Raw genomic sequence first — 19048 nt, forward strand, 5'->3', positions numbered from 1 at the left:
CCACTCCCTTGCTACCAGAGCAGCACCCGGGGCCTCCCTCTCTCCCATACACCCACATCCAGGATGGCAAAGCCAGAGGTGGAACTTCCAGCTGGAACAGATGCACCCATGAGAGCGCTAAACGGTGCCGTGTCTGCAGCGGTGCGGGCACCAAAAGAGGCTGGCCACCCCGAGGACAATCCCAGGGGATAGCCTAGCCTCATCCCCAAGGCAGCTAGCCCCTCCCGCTACGCCCGACTATGTCCATGCCAGCTGGGACTCACACCTCCTGCTCCAGGGCAGTCAGACCCACAGACACACCCTCCCCTAGGGCTGACACGGCTTTGTAAAGTCTCAAGAGCTCTCTCCTCTGCTGGGCCATGCCCAGCCTCCCCTTCTGAATGGCCCTGAGCCTTGGGCAGGATGGCGGGCCAGGCTGAATGGAGACAGAGCTTCGGCAGACCCAGCCATCAGCCTTCCCAAGGAGCTCCCTACTCACACACCCTGGGGATGCAGGCAGCCTCCCAGTGCTACCTCATCAGCCCCACAATGCCCCAGAATGCCCAGCTGTGCCATGCCACACAACACGGACTTAGCCGGGCAGCCACAGGAAGGTCCCACTTAGTGCAGGTAAGTTTGGATCCTTCTGCACCTCTGGGCTTTGAGGCAGCAGGCTGGGATTCTGAGAAGAGCAGCCCCCACTGTTCCATCTGGGCCTGGCCACGCCTCTGCCCACCCAGGGTAAGAAAATAATGCAAGTTAGCTGGTCCCTGTCAGCTGCCAGCTCCTTTGGGGCTGGAGTCCCTGTTCTGGCAATGGATCAAGCTGGTTCTGATCTGACACAGAGGGTCCTTCCCCTCCCTAGCACACAGCACCACCATTCCACTGCCAGGTGGGCTCACAGGGTCTGATCCAAAGCCCAATGGGGGTCTTTCCATTGACTCCAATGGACTTTGGATCAGGCCCTAAGTTTCCTTATCTAGAAGCAACCCCATTGCCCCAGCCTGCCTGTAGCCAGAGCTCTCCCCCAGGTACACTCAGACCCTCTTGCCTGGCTGGGTACCTTGCTCAGCTGCTGAAGCAAGGGCCTTGGATCGCTCTCTCTGGGCACTAGCTCTGCCAGGGCATCGCTACCAGAGCAGGGACAGGCCCCACTGCGGGGATTCTTCTGACATGCAGCAGCAAAGGGAAACCCAGGGGCAGCAGTGCCAGCCGGTCTGGAGCCCCCAGGAAGAAGCAGTGGGGAGCTGCCCCAAGGGGAAGGGCCCCGTCCCACCATGGACTCACTGAAAAGCGAAGGTGCTCCCGTAGAGTTTCTTGGCTGTGCGGAACCGGGCTTCCTTGGCCGGGGGGCTGCTCAGCAGAAGGAACTGGTGTGAGGTGTGCATGAATTTCAGCTGCTACCAAGGGAAACAGACCAGCAAAAAGGGGAGGGAGCAAGCGACCGAGCAGGAGAGAGATAAAAGAGAGAGATCATGCAGGGAAGTCCATCCCCGCGCTGAACCCCCATCCCAACCCCACCACCATCTCCAGGAGCCAGCACAGGGCCCAATGGTGCAGACCTCTCTACACCTCAGGGACACTGGGTGCCAAGCAGTGACTGGTGGGGTGGAAGCAAACCAAGGCTGCTCCCTGCATGGCTAGTGTCAGCAATGGCCACAGATGGAGCCTTTCACCTTCCCAGTCCTGCCCCTCTCGGCAGGGCCTGCAGGCTGTTACCAGTGACCTAGGAGCGAGTGAGCTATACTCAGAGTCCCACTGGATGGGATTCCCCACCCCAGAGCCCCAGCCCCCATGTGCAGGCAGAGCCTTAGGGAACAAGACACATTCGGGGCACGGGGACCTTGTATCAGAGGACTGCAGGCCCCAGGATGGGAAGGGAGCCCACCTGACGCAAGGCTGAGTCACACTCACGGTAAGGGCTGCTCATGGGCAGAGCTGGGGGGTTGCTGGTAGGTGAGGCTTCGGAGCGTCAAAGAGGCCGAGGAGCTCCCAGTGGTGGAGAGAGGGGAGGGGTTGGGTGGTTACAGGTCTGAGGACCAGCTGAGCTTGTAGAGGGAAGGGAACTTACGGCTTCCCATTGCTGAAGTTACCACTGAGGGGAAGTGGGAGGGGGGGCTTCCTTTGCTTCCTGCCACATGGCAGATCTCCTGCCATCTGCACACAGGCTCCCTCTTGGGAAGCAGGCTCTGTGCATTCTGCATCATGCTTGGCCTTGGTCCTCTGAGCCCCACAGCAGGTGGCTCCAGCCACGTGGGCCGGGGAGCTGTGCTGGGAATGGGGGTTAGGGAAGCTCCGGCCCACTGTGGCAATACGGAGCAGGGCTGCGCTCACTGGGCATGCAGGAGGGAGCGGGATGGTGGCACGCAGCCAGCCTGACCCAAAAGGAAAGAGATCGTACCCTGAAAGGGGAGCGGCCACGTACCCTGCTGAGAGGCAGCTTGACAATGTGAGATCTGTTACTGGAGATTATCCTAGGGAGGAGAAAGAGGCCGTTAGAACTGCGGGGTTAGGACATGTTAGATCAGACCAGTCCACACTCTTCACATCACTTCACTCACTTCATCAATGAAGTGAGCTGTAGCTCACGAAAACTTATGCTCAAATAAATTGGTTAGTCTCTAAGGTGCCACAAGTACTCCTTTTCTTTTTGCAAATACAGACTAACACGGCTGCTACTCTTCACATATTGAATCAGACCCCAGCTCATCCAGCATGGTGTACGGCCGCCTGCCCTGGCAAGTCAGATCCCAGCCCATCCAGCGTGGCGTCCCGCCCCCTGCCCCGACAGGTCAGACCCCCAGCCCATCCAGCGTGGCGCCCCTCCCCCTGCCCCGACAGGTCAGACCCCCAGCCCATCCAGCATGGCGTCCCACCCCCTGCCCTGGCAGGTCAGACCCCCGCCCATCCAGGATGGTGTCCCACCCCCTGCCCTGGCAGGTCAGACCCCCGCCCATCCAGTGGGGTATCCTGAAATCTTCAGAAAGAAGAAAAACGAACCAGCCATGCCACATGATCTCAGGGGGAACAGTGTTTCCTCTCAACTGTTGCCTTTCAAGGCTCACTAGCAATTCAAACCAGCACCCAACCCACAGATAGCATGGCTCCAGTCCTGCAGGATTGGTGCCTCTGTTTCTGGCAATGGGCCGGAGACGATGACAAATTTCCAGCCCATCTGCCCACCGTGGGACCCATGCTGCCCTAGTGGGCCAAGCAGGGGCTGTTTGTGTGAGAAGCAGCACAGCTTTTAGCCACTCATGGTGGCATGGGAGAACCAGAGGCTGGGCAGTACATCTGATATTGGCCCAGAGAGAGAGTCATGCTTCTACAACATCACTAACTATGGGGTCTGACGCTCCGTGCCCTGGGGACTTTGCCTCTATGCTGCCTGGGAAGCTCAAACCCTCATTGTTCCCAGATTGCTCATCCCAGGGGCAGTGTCACTGGGTCCCCTCGGTGAGCTGGTGCTTTTACCCCCTGGCATTTCATCCATCCTATGAGCCCCTCGCCGACCTCTGCCCACACTCTCCCACAGCCCAGCAGGACATGGAGCACTGACCATTGCAGGAGAGGGTGTGCCAGAGGGTCCAGTTTGTCCATCTGCTTCTTGATTTCCAGATACGAGCCCTGCAAAGAACAGGGCAGCGCTAACGCTGGGGCCTGGCACAGGACACCAAGGAGCGCATCTCAGTCAGAAAGTCACATAACTAAGTCGGAGCGCCAAGGCCACTGGGTTTTCTGTCACCAGCGTCTGCAGCCCACATCCTTCCATGGGGAGAGGAGGGTGACAAAGTAAAGTGAACCTGGCTCACCAGTAGTGCCCCGTGGCTAGGACACTGGCTCCCTAGGGGTTGGGACGCTGGCCTGGGGCTCAGGAGAAGCAGGCTGTACTCCCAGCCCTGCCCCTGACCTTGGAGAGGTCATGTCTCTTTGGGAAAGAGCCTAGTTCTTTCTCTGGGGCTGTGCATCGCATAGCACGCTGAGGCCTGGATCTCAGTTGGGACCTCTAGTGCTGCGGGCCTAGGAGTAATAATGAACATCAAGAATGTCACCTCCTCTGCAGCAAGGGGACACAAGCAGCCGCCCCGTTGGGTGAGGGTTGAGGGGCAGGATGGGCTGAGAGAATCAGAGAGGGGCCTGGATTTTGGGTCTATCCTGAGGCCAGGCCCAGTGTTGGTAGCACCAGCTACCATACCTGGGTCATTTCCCGGATTGACATCACGCTGTCCAGGGCCTTCTGCAGACGCTCATAGTTCTTCTTCTGCAGTGTGGGAAGGGAAAGAGACAGCTGTCAGGCACAGCACACACGGGCACGTACCCAGCCTGTCCTCCTTGCCCCCAGCCTGATGCCAGGGGTCAGAGCTCCCTGGGGACCCTGGAGTCCTGTCAAGGGAACCCCTGGCCTCATCGCCCAGTTGCACCAGTGCAAATCGTAGCTGCACTGCAGCCACAGGGTGAGTGGGAGGCGGATCAGACGCAATCCCCGCCCATTCACACGGGGATGCTCCGGAGTCTGGCTTTGGGCCACAGCAGGTTGGTAGCATGGATGCCGGTGGCTGTCAGCAGGAGCTTAGACTCTGTTGAGATCTGCTCTGGCAATTCCTACGTCCCTCTGTCCAACTCCTGCACCCGGGCAGAGTCGCCCCACTCCCTGAACCCAATGGGAGTGTGGGAGGAGGACCTCTGTCTCCTAGCTCTGGTAACATCTCCTCCCCCTGGAGCGTAGTCACACCTGGAAATGTCTGGGTATAAATGGCCTGTGGTCACCACTGCCTTCTTGACTGACAGCAAAACGAGGCCCTGCCGAGCCAGCCCAGCTCCAGGAGAGCGACTGGCATCTCCCCAGCCTCAGGCGGCAGCAGCTGGGTCTGTAGTGAGAAGGGACAGGCCGCCACACCCCGGCTCAGTGACCCTCCCAAGTGGGAGTCGCGCCCCCAGCTGGAGCTCGCCGCCGTGGTCTTAGGAGCAGCCCAGGGCCCCGCTCGCAGCGGTGGGATGAGGCGCTTACCTTGGGGTTAAAGGCAAGTGTTTTGGGGTCGCTGGGGTCCACCACGGAGGGATACGGTTCGAAGATGATGCTTTTGCGTGGGGACTCCAGGGCAGCCCGACACATAGCCACAAGCAGATCCACCACCTGGGCCGGGGAGAGCGCGACTGAGAGGAGGAGGAAGGCGGGAAGGAAGCACCACTGCCCCAGTGCGAGATCAGGCCCTGATGCGAGATCCAGCCCTGCCAGGAAGCAGGGCCCTGATCGGGTGCGGAGAGGTATCCGCTATAGCCGAGGCGGGGCGAGATGCTCAGCTCAGCACCCCTCTGGGCTGGGGTTGTCAGGGGAGCAGGCACGCCGAGGGACTCTCACCTGCCATGGCATTGCTGTGACACCATCACTCTGCTCCTTCCCTAACAGCTCTCCCCCGGGCGCAGGGCTCCCCGCCCCCCAACTCTCTGCCTGTGCCCTTGCTGATGTCCTCTGCTCAGTGCTGGTACCTCTGCTCCCGTGGCCACCTCCTCCGCTGCACCAGACATCACCCCCAGGGTGTAGAAGGAGAAGACGCACAGCTCCCGCGTGCACACAGCCGGCTGCAGGGAGACGAGAGCGACACGGGGGGTCAGAGAGAGCCGCATGCCCCAGCCTCCCACACTGAGCCCAGCACTGGAGTCATTCACCATTGGCCAGGAGCGGGTACCGCAGGGAGCAAGCCTGCCCCAGCCCCAGGCATCCTAGCAACCCAGATGGGTTGGCACTGCAGCATTTGCCCCCTGGAACCGGTTCCCATAGAGACCCTGGTGCATTTTGGGAATATTTTTTGTTTCTGTTAAAGCCGGCCATGCAGCTCCTGCACCGCTCCGAGGCTCCTGGACACAGAAGCAGCTACAGCTACATGTCACAACAACAGGCCACCTCCCTGCTCCAGCACCAGCCATCCAAGGCGCTCAGCACACATTCCCTCATTAGCACTCACACTCCCCGGGAGGCGCCATCCCCTTATGACAGGTGGGGAAACTGAGGCTTGGGTACAGTTGAGGCCAGCGTTCTCAAGAATGCCCTCTAACTTTGAGTGATCAGTTGCTAAGTCCTCAGGCTGAGGTTCTTTGGGCTGGATTTTCAGAGATACAGGGCAACCAATCTTTCAGTTCAGCTGGAGGTGGGGGTGCTCAGCACCCCAAGATGCAGGCCTAAGGGACGCAGGCTGGGCACCCAAAAACTGAAGCACCTAAACTCAGAGGCCACTTTTGAAAAGTCTGCTAGAAGAGACTGGCCCAGGTCACACAGCCATTTGCGGCAGAGACAGGATTAGAACCCAGGGCCCCGACTCCCCGTCCTACGCTCTGCCTTCTTGTCAGCTGGGTGGGGCCAAGTGGCATGTGGTTAATGCTCCCATGCTAGTTAGGAGTCAGCCAGCAGGGGGCAGCAGCAGAACAGGCTCTGCTCCCCCGCACACACATCACCACCACAATGCAGCTGCTGCACTCCAGGGGGGAGGGGCAGCAAAGCCCGCACACACACACCCCATAGCCTGGCTATTGGCGAAGAGGGTCCTGTGGTGCGAGATGCTGGGCAGGGAGCAATGCTGAACTTACCCGCTAGAATCCCAGCATGTGGGGACAGTCTCTCTCTGACTGGGGGGTTTCCCAGGGGACAGTTGGGCTGGGCAGGGGAGGCCAATGAGGCCGGCCCAGCTGGCTCCTGGTAGCACCCCTGTGATCATAGACTGGGATCAAACCCACCTGCATCGCTGGTTGTGCCCCTGGCACATAGCAGCCCATGGAGTGAGGGAAGATAGCACTGCCAAAGGGCTGCCACCAGCTACAGCCACTCTGAACCATGGCAAACCTCCCTCAGTGGGGTGGGGTGCGTGTTGGCACAATTTAAAGGGCCCTGGCTCCTCCCACATCCCCTTCCACCAATCACTGCACTTCTCTTCGCCTGCCTCATTACCCCGCCTCCAAGTTACCAGTTTCCATCCTTTACTGGGGCAGGTTAGTAAAAGCCCCAGCTGCCAGGGCTTCACCCTTTGCTGCCTCCAGCAGCACAAAGGGGCAACGAGGAGCGCTCCCAGTGCCAGCCAATCCAAAGGACATCAGCACTTGACCTGCCTCCACCTGTCCGCATGGCCCCTCTTGGTGACCAGCCCTACCACAAACGTGCTCCAGGGGATGCTGGCCTGGAGGTCTCTGTACCTTGAGCATGGATCCATTCTGGAAGACGTGCTGCTCGTCGCATACCACGCAGTATTCGTTCAGGGTGGGGATCCGCTGCTCTGCATACTTCATTATCTGTGCAGCGAGGCCGTAGTGAGCCAGGACCATCCACGCACCCCAGCACAAGCCACCCTCTCCACACTGAGCCACAGGATGAGCATACTCCAAGCCAGGCAACACTTCCCATCCCGGGGCAAACGGCGGGTCCAGGCCATTTATTAGCACTGAGCTGTCTCTGTCCTGTCCCACCTGCTGACCTGGGCTCCTGCCTGGGCAGAATTCACCACCTCCCATGGAGCTACCCCCAGGATGTGCCTCTATCTGAGCTAGGACCAGACCACTTCTCAACTCAAGGGGCAGGATCAGAACAGGTGTGGGCGGGCGCAAAACAGCAGAGCTGGCCCTGCTTAGGCAGGGCCATGTCTCGGCTCCCTGGAGGTGTGTACCACACGGGGCAGGGCTGAACACGTGGCCAGCTCGCTCCCTGGAGGCTGCGTGTCAGGCCAGATACCTGTGTTAATGTGGGAACCATGGCTCAGGCGGAGAGTTCCCAGCAGCCAGCACTGGGTAGAAGAATGCTGACCAGTGCGCCCTTCCCCAGGCCTCAAACGGTCAGCTAGGAAATGCTCAGCTCTGCTGGCTCAGCTCCGAGGAACAAAGCCCCCCATGCTGCCAGCCCACAGCAGGGTGGAGAGCTGCCCTGCAACCCACAGATCTGGGGGGAGCGCTAGGGGTTCAGAGATGGGACCTTTGAGGATTCTGACCCAGCGCACTGGGAAGAGCCGCTCCAGGCTCTGGGGTCATGTTACCTAACGGGTCATGTTACCTAACGTGTTACAAACACCTCTTTTCTCCTGGTGAGACAAGGCCTGGCAGGGGAATCCCTTATTGGCTGAGGGAATCCTGTCCTGTGACGGTAACACCATCACAGACACCGGGGAGGAGTGCAAACAGACCACGCTATGGCCTTGCGGATGGGGCTCTGTCCCCAAAGACAGAAGCCTGTGGGCTGCCCATGTGCCAGGAACATCCATGAGAGTAGGACTGTAGCCTTGCAAAGCCAGGACTGGCCCCATGGAGGGGGGTTAATCAAAGATTTTTCCCTATTGACTGACACCCCGGAGGTTGAATTCCTCCACCAGAACAGACCCTTCCTCCACCGGAGAGGGCCCTCGCCCTCCAACCCAGCCTGAGGCCTGGTCTCACCTGGGAGCTCAGCTGAGTTTAGGTCGAGTGGAGAAATGGAGCTCAAGGCATTAACCTGCATCCACACAAGGGAAAGGCAATGAAGTGAGGCTGGCCCAGCTGGCTCCTGGTAGCTAAGCCTGACCCTGCTCCTAGCCAAGACAAGCGTCGAGAGCAAGAAGGCCCTGTCTCCAGGGCCTAGCACACCTGGGCCTCTCCCAGCAGGCAGCAGCCGCCTATGAAAGGGGCCAGGCTGGAGGGGGGCAAGCAGGAGGAGAGGCCAGGCGAGGAGTTCTCAGGGGCCCCCAGTTAGCGACCGTGGTTTACCTGGACGAGAAATCCATATTCCAGTGTGGGGATGTTCTTGCAATGGCCGCCGACCTGCAGAGGGCACACAAACCCGACCCAGCCACGTTACCCTCCATTCCTGGCCCATGGGCCATCGTGCCCCTCAGTGTAGGCTGGCAGAGTGGGGAGCAGCCCAGAGGGCTCTGCGCTCACCCTCCCCTTTGCCGCATGGGATCTCATGCAAGATGGCTGAGGATGTTGGGCTCTGCTCCTCATCTACCCCAGTACCTTACTGCACCCTTCCAAGGGGTGATATTCACCTGGGGTGGTTCAGCAGGCACTGTGCCAGGGTGCACTGAGACCCCATCCCGGGGCAGAGCTCTTCTGCTAACTGCCCCTGCTTCTCGCCACCCTCGGCAGAAAGGAGGGGGGAGTGGCTCCCGGGCCAAGGGAACTAGGGAGCTAAGCCAGAGGAGGTCCTGGCGCATAGGCACTAACTCTCTGGATGCTATGGAGCTGAAGCATCCAGAAAAAAAATTAGTGGGTGCTCAGCACTATCAGCACCGATCAGCTGTTTGGTGGGGCCTCCAACCAGCTGTTCAGCCGCTGGCAGAGGCCCTTGGGGGAGGGCAGAGAGCAGCAAGCAGCGGGGGCCTCGGGGGAAAGGATGGAGAGGGGGCAGGAAGACGTGGGGCGAGGGCAGGGCCTTGGGGAAAGGGGTGGAGTGGGGGCAGGGCCAGGGGCGAAGCAAGGGTGGAGCATCCCCCGGGGGAAAATAAAAGCCAGCGCCTGTGTCCCGGGGGAAGAAGGGCCACGCTCCAGGAGGCGGCTTCGGCTGAGGGGCCCGTCATATCATTGCTGCTGAGTTCCCAGTGAAGACATGCCCCAGGAAAAGGGTGCATTAGGACACTGACTCAGGGCCTGGCTGCTCCGCTGGCAAGAAGGGAGGGCTCCCAGCTCCCAGACGGCGGGGTGCTGACAAGCAATAGCACGTGCTATCACAGCCCGAGTGCAGCCACACGTCCCCAGGAGAGCAGCCCCATCCGGGAGAGATGGAGGAATGGTACGCATGGAATGAGGCAGCGCAGGTGCCAGGCCAAACCAGGTTGCTGTTATCCCTGTTGGCCCCAGGATCTGCTGGAGCTGCCAGGCTGCTTCCCAGCAGGGCCAGGAGCTCTGCTGCCACGCACAGTGTATTCTGAACAGGCCTCGTTTCAACAGGCTGCCTGGTGACCATGGCGGGGGAGCCGGCCTGTGCCCCGGGGAACCCCCCAGATGCTGAAGTGAGGAAGAGTGGGAGGCAAACCTGCATGACCATTAGCAGGGGGAGCACGCTCCAGATCAGTGTGAGCAAAACCCACCCAGAGCCAAGGCAGGGGGACGCAGAGGAAACCCACCAGGATGTTGAATGGGGCGACACCTGCCTGGGTGCTGGGGGGGTAGCCGAACACCTCCACCTTAGGGTTCTTCATGGTGCAGGAGATGGAACGGTTCATAAGGCGATTGACGCGGAGCTCTGGCACCCCCAGCTTGCCCTTCAGCATGGAGTCCTGGATGATGGGGAAGCTGGGAGACCTGGGGAGACAGAGGGAGCCATGAGCCAGCCAGGGGGCCAGCCAGCGCACAGGGAGAAGGCGGGGTGGGGAGTAACGCAGTATGGGCAAGGGGAGAGCAGCGCGGCGTCTGGAGGCCTGTGCCAGTCCGGCGCAGACAGAGCCAGCGGCACAGCTCAGGGGTCATAAAGTGCTGGCTCGGGGGGGAGAGCAGCAAGAAGGGGTGCCAGCCCCAGGGCCTGGTGATCAGTGCCCCCTGCATGCCTGTGGAGGCCTGAGCATGCTCCCAGTGTCAGTCACTTGCTCCCGGGCCAAGAGGAGCTGGGAGTGCTACCGAGGCAGCCTGTGCCTACCCCTCTTGCAAGACTCACCAGCTGCGGGGTCCGGAGAGCCACTGGTGAGCTCTACCCACCCCCCAGCAATAAGGAGGGGATGGCTGAGCATTGTCCACAGTTCGCTGGCCTTTAGCGCCCTGGCGCAGCCTGCCTGGCACAGGACATCCCAAAGAGCAGAGCAGAGGCAGGCCTGACACCGTCAGGGACAGCACCAACGAACGCACTGACACAGCACCAGCCCAGCCAGCACCCCGGCACAGGTGGGCAAACTGCAGCACAGAGCATGGCAGTGACTCCTGTCTGGCACAGCGCCCAGGGAGGCTCCTGGGCTGACGAGGCAGCAAATGAAATCTCCCCCGGCAGCCTGTGGGCGTGGCAGAGGGCCAGGCAGCATGTGAGTCCCACCACACGCACACTGACAGACTAAACGCAGAGTAGGAACTGACGGGGGTAGGGGACGACCCTGGGATCACAGTTCAGAGAGAGCCGTGCTCAGGGAGGGAGCTGGGCCGGAGACAGTCCCAGGTCAGCAGCGGGAGCCTTACTTGGGGATGGGAGAGAAGATGCTGAGGCCCGCTCGGAATTTCTTGATAGTGCCACTCGACTTGAACCAGCTGTGCCGCTTCTCCTGCTGGGTCTTCAGGAAATCGTTGCTGAGGTGTTTCCATTGCTGGGATGTGAACATTCCCAGGATCCTGGGGGGAAGAGCCAGAGGTGACTTCCCAGGCCGGATGAGGTCAGCCAGCCAGCGCTCGGATTATAGGGAAGGGCACGAACGCCACACCTGGAACATTACTAGGGGTCAGGTCTGATGGGGATCAGGGACCTCCTCTAATTCAGGGACCTCATTTAAAGCAGTGACTGGAGCTCACCAGCTCACTTTGCATGGCTCTCCACCAGATGGTGACAGTCTCCACTCAGCGTGGGCTGGAGCACGGACAGGTGCATGGCACCACAGCCCTTTGCCAATCCCCTGTGCCATCCATCCCCTGGCGAATCGCTCTGGTCACAGCACAGCGCCATGGTTCCCGCCCAGCAAACCCCTCAGCAATCCAAAGGAACCCTAGTGCCCTGGGCTTTGTGCTCATGTCTGTCTCCTGTGGAACATTCTGGCCTCAGGGAGTGTCATAAATATAAAGGGAAGGGTAAACCCCTTTAAAATCCCTCCTGGCCAGAGGAAAAATCCTCTCACCTGTAAAGGGTTAAGAAGCTAAAGGTAACCTCGCTGGCACCTGACCAAAATGACCAATGAGGAGACAAGATACTTTCAAAAGCTGGGAGGAGGGAGAGAAACAAAGGGTCTGTGTCTGTGTCTGTCTGTCTGCTGCTTTTGCTGGGGATAGACCAGGAATGGAGTCTTAGAACTTTAGTAAGTAATCTAGCTAGGTATGCGTTAGATTATGATTTCTTTAAATGGCTGAGAAAAGAATTGTGCTGAATAGAATGACTATTCCTGTCTGTGTGTCTTTTTTGTAACTTAAAGTTTTGCCTAGAGGGATTCTCTATGTTTTGAATCTAATTACCCTGTAAGGTATCTACCATCCTGATTTTACAGAGGTGATTCCTTTATTTCTATTTACTTCTATTAAAAGTCTTCTTGTAAGAAAACTGAATGCTTTTTCATTGTTCTCAGATCCAAGGGTTTGGGTCTGTGGTCACCTATGCAAATTGGTGAGGATTTTTATCAAACCTTTCCCAGGAAGTGGGGTGTAAGGGTTGGGAGGATTTTGGGGGGGAAAGACGTGTCCAAACTACGTTTCCCAGTAAACCCAGTTAGAGTTTGGTGGTGGCAGTGGATATTCCAGGGGCAAAGGATAAAATTAATTTGTACCTTGGGGAAGTTTTAACCTAAGCTGGTGAAAGTAAGCTTGGGAGGTTTTCATGCAGGTCCCCACATCTGTACCCTAGAGTTCAGAGTGGGGGAGGAAACTTGACAGGGAGTCATTGAGAGATGGGAGCCCAAGAGTCCAGATCCCATGGCATTTCAGCCCTGGCTAGGGCTCCTCACTGCATTAAAAAGGCCTGTGAGAAATTCAGACCAATAAACATAAATACAACCTGCCAACCCTGTATCCTGCCTGGCTGCCCCTTCTGCACTAACAGGCACTCACAGAGTCCAGCATCCTAAAGCCAGAAGGGACCGTTGTGATCATCTTGCCGGGTCTCCCTTACAACCCAGGCCAGGGGACATCCCTGATACCCCCTGTGTGAACCAGAGCAGGGCTGGTAGACAAACAGCCAGTCTTGGTTTACAAATGGCCAGGGATGGAGAATCCACCATGACCCTGGGTAAATTGTTCCAACAGTTCATTCCCTCACTGTTAGAAACGTACATCTTATTTCCAGGCTGTACCTGTCTGGCTTCAACTTCCAGCCATTGGATCTTGTTACACCTTTCTCTGCTCGACTGTAAAAGCCTTTAGCCAGTATTTGTTCCTGTGTAGGTCCTTTAGCCTGTCATCAAGTCACCCTTCAACATTCTCTTTATTAAGCTAAATCGATGGAGCTCTTGGAGTCTGTCACTATTATTTAATCCTTCTCGTGGCTCTTCTCTGACCCCTCTCCAATGTATCACCATCCTTCTTGAACTGTGGGCACAGAACTGGACACAGGATTCCAGCAGCACTCACACCAGTGCCAGATACAGAGGTAAGGTAACCTCTCTGCTCCTACTCGTGGTTCCCCTGTTTATACAGCCCAAGATCGTGTTAGCCCTTCTGGCCCCAGCATCGCACTGGCCTAGGGGAAGACGCCCCAACTGTATGTCCTGGTGACAAGCTCACTGGCCTTACTTTTTCAGCTGAAGACCCAATCCGAACCCCTCCTTATTAGACGGCTGGAAAACCTCGATCGATGGCTCTGCAGAGAGATCAGTCAGCTGACATCAATACCAAGCTCCCCTCCTCCCGGGGCACTTTACCCACAGGCAGGAATCCCTTCACCCGGCCCGTTGAGTAGAGCATGGCAGCTGCTTGACCATGCACACCCACACTGAGCCGTGTAGGGCACTTGCAGAACAGGCCATAAACACAAGTAGGCCCCCCACACCTCTGCAGGCAACTAGCCCAGGGCTGACTCAGGGAACAGAATGTTGCCCACTGAATCACCAGCAGCCCATGGCTCCTCCCAAGTGGTCTCCCAGTCAAAGGACTGGCTAAGGCACCCCTCTCCTTGATTTCAAACACTCTGATCGCTGAGCTACAGAGCTCCTGGAGTCCACACACCTTGGTAGCTGAGTGTTAACTAGGCCAGATCGCACTCTGTGGTGCCGCAAATAGGGAGGGGAAAGCCAAATCGCTGCCCAAGTTTAGACAGATTGAATGGATTCCCTCCACAAAGGCTCTGACCCTGTCCAACCTGTCATCCTGGAGGATACACCCACTGGCTGCTCCACATGAGGGCAATTTCCAGGTCAAGAACCCCCGCAACGCCTCGGAAGTGCTGCACAATTTCCAGGGGACTTGGAGGAGTGGAAGCACAGACACCCCCACCCCTAGGGAATCCAACCCCTGCGACTCCCAGGCCAGGGAGAAGGGCTGGCAGGTACCATGGGGGCTGTTTCTCATCATCCCCTTGGAGAGCCTGGGAACGGGGAAGTCCTGAAGCCCTGGATGGTCATTGCAAACCAGGGGATTGGGTCGATATCCATGCAATGGGTCCAGGTGCCTCTCCACAGAGTCCCAATAGCCACTGGGAATGCCATAGTCCAGGGAGGTTTGCAAAGGCCACCCCCACCACAGATGGACCAAGCTACCCCTGGAGCCTGCAGAATTGTGCCAGGGATAATTGTGGCCCACAGATCACGTGGTTAATTATTCCCAGTGGATTCTGCAGTGTAGTGATAATAAAACTGAGCTCTTACAGAGCATCTTTCCTCAGTCAATCGCAAAGCACATTACAACGGAGGGCAGCCTCATTATCCCTGTTTTACAAGATGGGGAAACTGATGCACAGAACGAGGACGTGACCTGCCCAAGGTCACCCAGCAGGCCAGAGCTCAGAATAGAGCCCAGGTCTCCCAAGGCCCAGTCCAGTGCTCTAGTCACTAGCCCACACTGCCTCCAGAATACCCATTTCTTTGGCCGGGATGCTGGACAGGCTATTTGTGGCTGTTCATGTTGCCATGACTATTCAGCACATGATGCAAGGCTCCCTTTCCCTGAGCCAGTCTGACTCAGCATGCTCCATGCTTTTCCCTACAGAGCAGGGATGAAGGGGTGTCCGAACAATCACCCTCTGCCCTAGCTTGCCCTCTGCTTGTGGGCAGGGCAGGGGACAGAATCCTGGGCAGCAGATGAATTGCTGAGGCCAAGGTGTGGTGCTGCCCTGCTGTCGCTCTCTCTGTCCCCCCAGTGTAGGCTGGCACTCACCGGGTCCATCCAGGTACTGGGAGAGGGAGAACCGCAGCCTCAGGACAATGGGTTCGGTCCGTAGTACCTTCCAGGCCGTCGACACCTCCTCCTGCAGAGAGAGCAGAGCTGGGGAAGGGCAGTGAGAGCTGAGGGCTCCCGCTCTTTACTGGAGGGCAGCCGAAGGAGGGCCTGATCCTGGGAAGGGCTGAGTGCTCATAGCCCATCAGCACGATCACTCAGCAGCAGCATCGGCATGCGTCCGGTATCTGGCCACAGTACTGGTGGCCACTGCCAGGGGCCTGCGACTGTTCCTGTCATTGCTCCAGGGCGATGGTTTGGCTTCTCTGGCAGGAGAGCTCCCACGTCTCCCTGCTGCTATGGCTGAGCGCTCCCCAGCAGCCCTTCTGCACTGAGCTATGTCAGACCTCAAAGCGTCCCCACCCCCACCTCTGGGATCCCACTTCTACGCGCCCCCAAACCTCCGGGTAACTCGCAAAACCTGCCACTAACTGCCCATTATCTACCTCTGCCTGCGCTGTGACCCTGAGCCAAGAGTGTCCACAGGGAACGGACATCTACACCCACCGAGTAAAGCAGGAGCAAACGCTGAGTAGGCACAGCTGGATTCAGCCCAGGAACTCTAACGATCTAAGACCGAGCGTGTTTGTATTTCCCAAGCTTTTTGCAAACACAAATCCTCTGGAGACGGGGCACTTTCATCCTGACCAGCGGGCAGGTTTGTACAGGGACAGGTAGAGCTTTATCAGATCTCTGCGGCCACGGGGGAATGCGAGACCCTCTTGGAACCCGAGAGGGAGCTGTCCGTCCGGCGGCAGCGGGTCTGACTGCCAGCTCCTACCCACACGGGAGGGTCGTGCATGGGACCGTCCAACTACTGGGAACGAGCCGCGGGAGCACATGTAACCGCCCGCGGAGAGCCCCAGCACCACTTACATCCAGGAAGCTGATATTGACATGGAGGTCGATGTCCACGTCATCAATGGTCCCATATTCTCTGCAAAGAGACACGGCAAGATTAGAGGCTGGGCCAGAGCCACACACTCAGCTCTGTTGGGATCAGCGTTTCCTTGGGGCGGATCCACCAGCCAGCGCCCAGGAGCATCGAGAGCCCGCCTCTCCTGGTAGGGGATTTATAAACCAGTTGTACAAATGTGGGTGTTCACAGGCATACCAAAAACACCCCACAGCTCCCCCATGGCACAGACACCCACCACAGAACCCCTACAGCACACACACACACCACAGCCCCTCATGGCACAACTCCCCCCCCCCAACAACCCCCCAATAGCACAGACACCCACCACAGCCCCACTACAGTACACATACTCCACAGTCCCACCACAGCACACACCCCACAGCCCCCCCATGGCGCACATGCCCTACTGCCCCCCACGGCACACACCCTCCCACAGCCCCACCATGGCAAACAGGCCCTGCAGCCCCCCCACAGAACACTCACACCACGTTTGGTATGTGGGAAAATGATGCAATGATCTCTCACTGAGATGAGCAGCAAACATCTGCACTCCGCGCCGAGGCCCAGCCTGACCCATGCAGCAGGAAATCACAAGTCATAGCTCTTTGGGGAAGAGTCTGTCCATTGGTTCTCTCTGTACAGCACCTAGCACCCTGGGGCTCTCTGCCAGGCCTGGGCCGCTAGGTGCTCCCAATAAGTAATAATGATCACAAAGCCCTTCCACTGATCCCTGATGCGAGCAACCAGTTACTCACCTCCATAGAGTGCCTGCTGGCCCACAACCCCCCACAATCCTCTCGGGCACAGCTGGCCAGGCCCCCGTTGGCTGATCCCGGCCATGCTCCCATGGGACACAATCCCATCCTGGATTGCTGGTGTTATTTGCATGGCAGTAGGACCTAGGAGCCCCACTCAGGGATCAGAGCCATCTTGCACTACAGACACGTCAGGAAAAGGCAGCTCCTGCTCCAGACAGCTCCCATGGGCAGGGGCATGTTCCTGGGCCAGGGGCTCTCCAGGCTAGACTGATACGGGAGAGTCAACCTCTCCCACCAGAGGCAAACACGTTCACTCAGGATGGAGGAGAACTGGAATGGTGGGTCCGAAACCCCCCTCCCCCTGCCAAGCTCCTAGATCTGGATCCAGATGGCTCTATTAGAGATGGGGGCAGGGTGCAAACTCCACAGCCACACCCGAAGAAAGCCCAGGTGTCTCAGTGCAGGCCCACCTCCAATCTCTATATTGGGAAAAACCACAACCCTCACCCAGGCACCCCAAACTCAGATCTGTGCTGGCCCCCAAACGTCCTGGCTGAGGCCCGGCCCTCCTCATGAAATCCCAGTCCAGCAGAGATGCCTGTTCCTGAAGGACCCATACCCCTTGGAGGTTTCCAGGTCTCAGACAAGGGGCTAGGGACAGCCACAGGACCAGAGCTTGCCTTGCCTTGATCATGCCTGCAGGGGGACCAAAGCACCTCCCTTCCTTACTGGCCCAGACAAGGGGCTTCACGCAATCAGGGCCCGGTGCCCCATGCTCCCCAAAGCCACCCAGCCAATTCCCAGGGGCAGGGGAGTGAGTCCGAGGGGATCGATGGCCGTTGGCGCTCCTGGGCCTCTGCGTTCGCCCAGCCCCCCAGCACATCAGTCACACTCGGCTAGACTCCCCAGCCTGGGTCAGGCGTAACGCCTGCCTCCCCAACACCCCAGCACAGAGCCAGGCCCCACCTGCGCCATGCGGCACTTAGGCCAGCAAAAGGTGTGGGAAGGTTCTAGGCAGAGACAGGACTGGCTCTTTGTAACGGCCGTTCCCCGGGGCACACAGCTTTCATCGCCTCTGCCCCCTCCCCCCACAGGGGAGACACGCCATGTATACTCTAGCAAGTCTGGAAGAAAATCTCGCAGAATCGGGGGCCTCTGGCCCAGCCACACATATCATAAAATCATAGAATATCCGGGTTGGAAGGGACCTCAGGGGGTCATCTAGTCCAACCCCCTGCTCAAAGCAGGACCAAGCCCCAACTAAATCACAGTCCTGACGGATCCCCCTGCTCGGCTCTGAGAGCCCAGCCCCTGGGTTAGATGCATTTGAGAAGCGTCTGGTCCTCTCCCCGGGTAAATGGCCCTGTCTTCCGTAGCTAACTGCTGTTCTGCTTCACCAGGGGAAGAACAGCAGGCTCCCCCAGGCCACCACAATGCCTCCCAAGTCTAGTCCCTCCCTCCTCCCCTTTTCCAGACTTCCCGGCTCCTGCTGCTCAGAGCAGGGGAGCAAGAGCCCCTGCATCTTTCCCTGTATTTAGGCAGGAGGCGAGTCGGGGGGGCCCCACTCAGCAGCTTTCCCATCTCCCCAGACGTGCTTGCCCCTCTCAGGGAGGGGGCTACACTCTGTTCTCAGGACCAGCTCCTGCCCACGCAGGCCCATGGCACCAGAGGGTGCTGGCTGATTCAGCCCCACTGCACAGCCAGGGACAGGATTCAGGCAGATGGCTCTGAGAATCACTGCCCTGGGAGTGAAATTCAGTTCAGGCAAACCTCGACCATCCCTGACGGGTTTCTCCAGCCTGGTCTTACAAAGCTCCAGCACTTAACTACCCTTAGAAAGCTCTTCCTAATATCTAACCTATATCTCGCTGCAGATTAAGCCCATTTCTTCTTGTCTTACCTTGAGCAGACACGAAGAACAACTGATCACCCTCCTCTTTATAACCTTCAACATATCTGAAGACTGTTCATGGCTGTGACTCTTTTCCCTCTGACTAGAGAGAGGTCCAGACCAACCCCGCATCCAAATGCAGCCTGGACCTGTCTCTACTTCTGATTGGGTCATTCATACCCTCACGAAGAGGACATGGTTCACAGCAAAGCTGGCACCATCTCCGCCCTTTGCAACAAGCTCCCACATAAGCCTGGGGTGCAGATCCCAGCGCCAATCAGCACTTTAGGTGGGTTTTCTGCACCTCCCCATCCTAGCAGCTCAGATTCTTGTCCCAGTGTGAATCCTCTTCCTCTCCCCATCTCTGACGCATAAGCAGGGGCTCTGGGTATTCCCCATCCTGGCATCCCAGTGAGGAGATGCAGGGAATGTGCTGCCCTCAATGGACAAGCTGTGATCTCCGCTCACCAGTGCAGGGAGGAGAGCGGCTCAGTCAGTGCAGCCCCC

At 58.3% G+C, this 19048-nt stretch overlaps 1 protein-coding gene across 14 annotated transcripts in view; it reads right to left on the bottom strand.

Moving 5' to 3' along the window:
• PARP6 (poly(ADP-ribose) polymerase family member 6) overlaps positions 1-19048 on the bottom strand; it is a 51806-nt gene that overhangs the window by 17726 nt on the left and 15032 nt on the right. For 5 of the 14 annotated variants that reach the window (XR_012161217.1, XR_012161216.1, XM_073363149.1 and 2 more), the window contains exons 5-17: positions 15850-15910; positions 14914-15004; positions 13336-13402; positions 11089-11238; positions 10053-10230; positions 8695-8748; positions 7162-7257; positions 5467-5559; positions 4988-5113; positions 4175-4240; positions 3539-3606; positions 2381-2453; positions 1267-1379 (exon numbers count right to left, since the gene is read on the bottom strand). Coding sequence is in view for 12 of the 14 variants with exons in the window: in XM_073363149.1 (XP_073219250.1) it covers positions 1267-1379; positions 2381-2453; positions 3539-3606; positions 4175-4240; positions 4988-5113; positions 5467-5559; positions 7162-7257; positions 8695-8748; positions 10053-10230; positions 11089-11238; positions 13336-13402; positions 14914-15004; positions 15850-15910 (1236 nt within the window). In the remaining 2 variants the exon portion in view is untranslated. The remainder of the gene's footprint in view (positions 1-1266; positions 1380-2380; positions 2454-3538; positions 3607-4174; positions 4241-4987; positions 5114-5466; positions 5560-7161; positions 7258-8694; positions 8749-10052; positions 10231-11088; positions 11239-13335; positions 13403-14913; positions 15005-15849; positions 15911-19048) is intronic. The other 9 variants (XM_073363155.1, XM_073363154.1, XM_073363153.1 and 6 more) reach the window with 9 other exon arrangements.

The sequence above is a fragment of the Lepidochelys kempii genome, chromosome 10 (genome assembly GCF_965140265.1).
Source record: "Lepidochelys kempii isolate rLepKem1 chromosome 10, rLepKem1.hap2, whole genome shotgun sequence".
Taxonomy (NCBI): Eukaryota; Metazoa; Chordata; order Testudines; family Cheloniidae; genus Lepidochelys; species Lepidochelys kempii.